We start from the raw sequence: 6,000 nt of genomic DNA on the forward strand, positions 1-6,000 counted from the left end.
AAAAGTAAATAAATTTAACAAGGAAAGGAAGTGTGCAGTTATAGCATTGTCTTTCAAGTTACTAATCTAATACAGTAAGTGTTAGATTGATTTGCTTTTTGATTCAGTATCTATCAGTCCTTTTTACAACACTACATTTGTCATAAATAGATTTCCAAACAAAGCAAAACCCTTTCTCCCCAGCACACCTATCACTATTACTTCACCTGATCTCTATCAACTTCATAAAGCCTCATAAAAGAATATTTTGAAAAGGTACATTTTTAATAGGAGAAATGGCCAAAGAATATTAGGAAAAGGGTTGATAATTTTTGGAGCTGCACAAAAGGGAAATAAGACATTGAGACAAGTTAAGTCAGACAAACAATTTACCCATACTGAGGCTGCAAATAATGAGTAACTGAGTGCAGGGAAGTACAAGGGGATGTTTACCTGTAGTCTTGGCTGTTAAGACCATATAAAGCAGAGGAAACCACTCTGTTCTTGCTATAAAAAGGCCCTTTTTGTCTGATGAGAAATCTTTAGTTTCACTGGCTTTTGGGCACATTTGTTAAAGACCTAAAAGAAGTGCTGCAGAAGAGATTTTTTTTGAGGGAACTATTTTAAAAGCAAAACATTAGTCACTACCTCAAAAAAAAAAAAAAAAAAAAAAGAGAAAATCAGGTACTGAAAGTACTTCAGTGCTATTAGAAAAAATTAAGTTTATTTTTAGTACTGTTTTTTTTTCTTATTCTTAGCACACTCACGTAAGCTATTTCTTCTACTATTCCACTGGTCTGCCAACAAAAATAGACAGCTGGCTGTCCCAGAGTCTCTTGCATTAGCAAACTGTTTTGATTTTGAGAAATGTCTATGTTTTATTTTAGTTGAAAATTTCACCAATAGCATTTGTTACAATAAATCCAAGATGTGGTGGGTGCTACGTGCATGGAGCAAAATGTTTCCTACCGCATAGCGCTTACAATCTGCTTATGAAAATTCTGCTCCCCAGGAGCTTAGTGTTTTCATCTTTGTTATCTATCCTGGTAGCCTTCTCATTTGCCCTTTGGTCCAACCCTGTTTGTATTCCCGAGCTTTTCTCCAGTACCTGGATCACAGCTGGCTCTTGCATCGCACCCGAGTCGTTGCAGATCTGAACAGCCTCTGCCTGCAGGGCCAGCTGAGTACACCCAAGGATCCCTTTCACACATAGCTATACAAGAAACCCATATTTCAAAAACACTCCTCCTATGCAGATTGCTCACAGAAGTGTAAGATGCTATTTTCTTTAATAAACTATTTGTACTAGCCAAGTTTCCTGCTGTCATCCGAAGGCTCTGCTGTGGGTATAGTTACAGACAGTATGAATTACTGCTGGACTGTTCTTCACTTGTTATGCAGACTGGGCTTTGCTCTTTGACGCCCCTCCGTGCTTTGCTTCTAGTAGATCTGGTAAAGAGAGGAGGGAAAAAAAAAAAAAAAAAAAGAGAGAGAGAGAGAGAGAAAAAGAATTAGTGCTGTGGGTTGAAAGGTTTTTCTGGATGTTCATGTGTCAAGGGTGACTATAGGGCAGAGACGACAGAAGAAATAGGGTGGGATTTGTGTGAGTAACATGCCTGGCAGTAGAGCAGGCACAGAGGCCAGAACTCCGTGTTTGTGAGGCTTGGTCTGATCTTCAGCGCTACAAGAGCCTCCACTGAAATAAAAAGTCTGCTGCTTCCTCAGTAACTGCAATTGCAAAGAAAGTGCAGCAGGGATGGAGGGGTGGAGAGCAGTTTGTACATAGGTGCCCGATGGCTATGGCTAGAAATTGACTATATTAAAATAACAAACAGCTACATTTCCCTACAGTGGAAACACAGCATAGGCATGGGAATCATTTTGGGGCCAATGGGGCAGAAGACCTCTACAGACACCTGCAGCTCCTCAAATGATATTCCCAGAGCCAGGTGGTGAGCTTCAAGGAAGGTGCTCTGCCACTTGTACTCTTTTTCTCCACTTCTTGCATGCAACTACGTGGCAGGGGCACACGCACTTTGCCCGCTTGCTGCGGCTTACCTCGGTGATGTGGTGAATCCAGGGCAGCAGCTGAGCCACGTTAGTGTAAACGCCCGGGTGGTTGGGCTCCCCACAGCCCTGACCCCAGCTCACGATGCCAACTAAGCGCCATGTGGGTCCATCCTGGCAAACCAGCGGGCCGCCGCTGTCCCCCTGCAAGGCAGAGCGAGGTTCAGCGCCACTGGAGCGGCCGCTTGGCTCCACCAGCCCCGGCTGCTACCTGGCAGGCATCGATCTGCCCGTGCGGGTAGCCGGCGCACAGCATCCTGGCAGTGAGCTCGCCCGCGTACATGCACGAGCTGTTGCACCGCTTGGTGCCGATCAAAGGCACCAGAGCTTCCTTCAGCGTCTCGGTAACCTGCGCTGCACAAGGAGGAAGGGCGAGACAAGGCCATCTTCAGCAAGCAGGAGGGGATGAGTGGGGCATCTGCCCTCACTCTTGCGCACCCCGTGGGGGAAGCGGGTACCAAAGCTTACCTTGCTCGGGGCTGGTGTAGCCCCAGCCAGAGACCCAGCAGTAGGAGCCCTGGAGGAGGTCCTGGCGGGCAGGCGGCAGGCACACGGCGCGCACAGCGTCTGCGGGGAAGCTGCCGGCTGAGCGGCAGCCGGAGGGGGCCACCGTGCTACATGCCCACAGCTGTGCCGTGGCCACTCACCCGAGAAGTTCAAGGGGACTTGGAGCTTCATCAGGGCGATGTCGTAGTCAAGAGTTTTGTCATCGTAAAGCGAGTGATAGATAATTTTCTCCACCGTTGTCCCTGCCTCTTGCCCGAACGCACCGTGGGCAACCACACCAGCAAACACCAGCCAGCCGGAGGCCTCCCGCCGCCGTCTGTAACTGACCAGAAACACGGGTGTCCCTCAGCATGGGTGAAGAGGCAGGCACAGAGCGCAGGGCACGGGACAGCAAGTGCTACCTGTGCACGCAGTGGGCCGCCGTGACGATCCAGTTTGGGGCCAGCACAGAGCCACCGCAGCGGTGCTGGGAGCCGTGCTGCACGCTGACCTGCCACGGCCAGCGCCCGCGGGGCGCGTCGGCCCCGCCGAGCACACGGGCGGCCCCAGGGCGCAGCCCGCACTCTGCGGGCCACCCCGCGGGCACGTGAGCCAGGAGCGCTGGGCAGCGCAGGGCCCCCGGCCCCAGCGTCAGGGGAGCGGGCACTTACCTGAGCATTTCAGAGCCACAACCCAACCTGACTCGCAGGCACTCCTGCATGGGTAAAACCCCCGCTCTGAAGCGGCACAGATGCCTCAGCCAACCCCAAGGGACTGCTCGTGGGCAGCGCCAGCACCGCATCCTCCTCATCTGCCTTCCCTGGAGCTGCCCTTACCTGACCTGCCACATGTCTTGCAGATGGCTGCCCCGCTCGGGTCTTATCTGGGCGAACTGCTGCGCGCCATCCAGCCGGACGTCTGTCACGTTCACCGCCTTCTGGTGGCTCATCCTGCAGCGTGACAGCACAGCTGCCAGGCTCCCATCGCCTGGGCCCTCAGCCCCTGGCAGCACCACGCACCTGAGGTAGCCGAGCTGCCGGCAGAGCCGCGTCCCCAGGGAGAACTCCCACCGCTCATGGCATGCCAGGAGCCAGGTGGGCCTGCTTTCCATCTGCACTTCCAGCAAGGAGGTCTCTGGGTTTATTCTGAAAGACACTGAAGGCATTTTATTAAGGAGAGCCTGCAAGTTCTCCTCCTTGAAGCCTGGCAGCTTCGTTGCACCATGACATCCAGAGTGCCTGGCTAAGGTCCCCTGCATGCTGCTCTCCACACACCCCTCCATGGCTGATATGCAAGGAGGGAAGGGAGAAACCTGTGCCAGGAGCTCGGGGCACCACAGGCTCCTCCTTGTCACTGTCATTGCACACTGCGATGGCTCCCGGTTCCTGCGGTAGGGTGAAGCCCGGGTCTGTCGGAGGCTGCTGCAGGTGTTTTACTTGGGGGAGAAGAGGGTACAGGTGGCATTGCATGGCCAGGACAGTCCAGCAAGGTGCACAGGTTTGGCATTGGCCTGCACCACCACCGAGAAGGCTGGACATGCCCCTCGCTGGGGTGACAATGAGCAGCAGAGCCAATGTAATTTCTGTGCACCTGCACGCACTGCAGCTCCAGGCCCATTGCAAGCAGCCCTGTCACCAGCACCTGTGCATGCTCAGGCTCTCAGCTCCAGCCCTGCCACATTAGGGGGGCCGTCACGGGGAAGGCACTGACCTAGGAGCCAAGCCCCAGCTGCCGTCCCTGCCAGCAGGCCGACCATCACGAGCGTTGGGAGCAGCCTCCGGGCAGCGCAGAGGTTTCCGAGCACTGTGCTGGAAGAACCTTTACAGGACAGAGAGGGGAAAGGATAAGCCTGGTCTTGCATCTCACCCAGGGAATCCCTCCCCACCAGGTGGCTGCAGCCTGGCACAAGGGCTTGCTGCCTCTGTGAGGACATGAGCTACACCCACAGATCCTGCAGGAGGCTAAAACCAGGGACCCTTCCCCTCCCAAGCCCATAAATGGCTCACCACATCCTGCAGGGACCCGGGTCGTCCTTATTCCTCTCTCCAGCTCTGCTGTCTGGCTCTTGCAGCTCTGCACAGCATCCCTGCCCTGCGCCGGGCTGTGGGGAAGCTCTCCAGCAGGGCTCTGGGCCAGACTCTGGAGAAGAAGGAAGGAAGGAGAGAAAAGGAAAAACAAACCTACTGCAAGGTAACCCAGGATGCAGCCTGGGAGCCCCACAGCAGTAAAGGATGAAGGTGCCACTCACCATGCTGGCCCAGGCGAGTTGGTGGCGCGGGCGCTGCCGTGCAGGGCTGCGGCAGGACCCAGGGCGCAGGCCTCCTGCGAGCGGCTCGAGTTTCACCGTGCACACCGGCAGCGCGGCGCCACGTGCTGAAGGGCGCCTTTGTCTGGGGCTGGCCTGCTTGCCTCCCTGCCCCGGGCCCCGCGCCAGGAGCTCACCACACCGCCAGGAGACCCTCAGGAACGGCCCCCAGTCCCTGGAGCAGCAGCTGGCGTGCTGCCCGCACTCACAAAGCCACCTTCCACCTGTCAGCCCCTCTGTGTCTTGCGCCTCCCTGACACACACCAAGCAGCTGAAGAGCAGCAGCAACCCCAGGCTCAACCCCCCGTGCAGTGGCACGAGCTCCAGGGCAAACTGTGCTGCACTGGGAGAGGGGAGCATGAGCGTGCTTGTACCAGCGGAGTACGGATCAGATGAGAACCGTGGGGCAGTTCTGCATCGCCCCCCACCTCCAAGCTGCATTTCCTTTGGGCTGCTGGCTGCAAAGAGCAATGAAGGTCAAGCAGCAGATCACTGGTTTCTGGTTTCTCTTGTAATTTCTTGCTGCTGAAAGACGCTTGGCCAATAGGAAAGAAGGCCTTGGCAGCGCTTCTTGTGTTAGAGCAGCAGCCACAGCTTCTGCCAAAAGCCCCACGATGCACATGCAGCCAAGCCTGTCTGTCTAAGCAGCTCACCAGCTGTACCACTCTCCCCACCAGGCTGCACCCATCCGCACCAAAGCGGTAAGAACCCCAGGACTGCAAGCATTCATGGCCCTGGCTCAGGGACTTCCTTGCACCTACAGGCTGGTATCATCAGAGCATCTTCTCCCATTTGCTGGTGACTGTAGGTGGTGCTGGAAGACTAGGAAGCACCAGCACAGAGCACAGGCGACTGCCCAGGAGTGTTCAAACAGGGACCAATATTTCTATCAGTTATGCTTGCTTGCAAAAGCAAAAGAAGTATCTTAAAAAGAAAGAGCTTTCAAAATTAGTTGCTCAATCTCATTTTCAACCATTCTCCCATAGTTCTTTAGAAAAGTAAAGTCAAACAGAGCAGTACTGCTCGTATGTGTGAACAGCAGCATGGAAATGCCTCTGCAAGTTACATGGCCATCACAGCATGGATGAGCTCCCTGAGAACAGCATGTCCCCTCCATCACTAAGGCTGACTTGTCTGCCAGCTGAGCGAAGCACCACTGCAGA

The 6,000-nt window shown here is 54.4% G+C and overlaps 1 protein-coding gene across 1 annotated transcript; it reads right to left on the minus strand.

The window, feature by feature from the left end:
* Nucleotides 1-1,376: 1,376 nt before the first annotated feature.
* TMPRSS5 (transmembrane serine protease 5) lies at nucleotides 1,377-4,783 on the minus strand. The gene is made up of 12 exons (XM_088540268.1): nucleotides 4,753-4,783; nucleotides 4,243-4,350; nucleotides 3,845-3,967; nucleotides 3,552-3,687; nucleotides 3,369-3,482; nucleotides 3,204-3,247; nucleotides 2,955-3,117; nucleotides 2,694-2,875; nucleotides 2,515-2,613; nucleotides 2,258-2,400; nucleotides 2,038-2,190; nucleotides 1,377-1,428 (listed from the first exon to the last, which is right to left on the minus strand). The coding sequence occupies exons 1-12, from the start codon at nucleotides 4,781-4,783 to the stop codon at nucleotides 1,420-1,422; spliced, it is 1,305 nt and encodes a 434-aa protein (XP_088396394.1). The 3' UTR covers nucleotides 1,377-1,419.
* Nucleotides 4,784-6,000: the final 1,217 nt, after the last annotated feature.

This window comes from Tinamus guttatus, unplaced genomic scaffold, assembly GCF_059628265.1.
Source record: "Tinamus guttatus ecotype Peru unplaced genomic scaffold, ASM5962826v1 Tinamus_guttatus_pri_ptg000057l, whole genome shotgun sequence".
Taxonomy (NCBI): Eukaryota; Metazoa; Chordata; class Aves; order Tinamiformes; family Tinamidae; genus Tinamus; species Tinamus guttatus.

Coding starts and splice junctions, on each gene's coding strand:
- TMPRSS5 (XM_088540268.1), bottom strand. CDS start 4,783: ATGGTGAGTGGCACCTTCATCCTTTACTGCT. Junction 3,483..3,551: donor CGGCAGCTCGGCTACCTCAG/GTGCGTGGTGCT, acceptor GTCACGCTGCAG/GATGAGCCACCAGAAGGCGG. Junction 2,191..2,257: donor GGCAGATCGATGCCTGCCAG/GTAGCAGCCGGG, acceptor TCTGCCTTGCAG/GGGGACAGCGGCGGCCCGCT.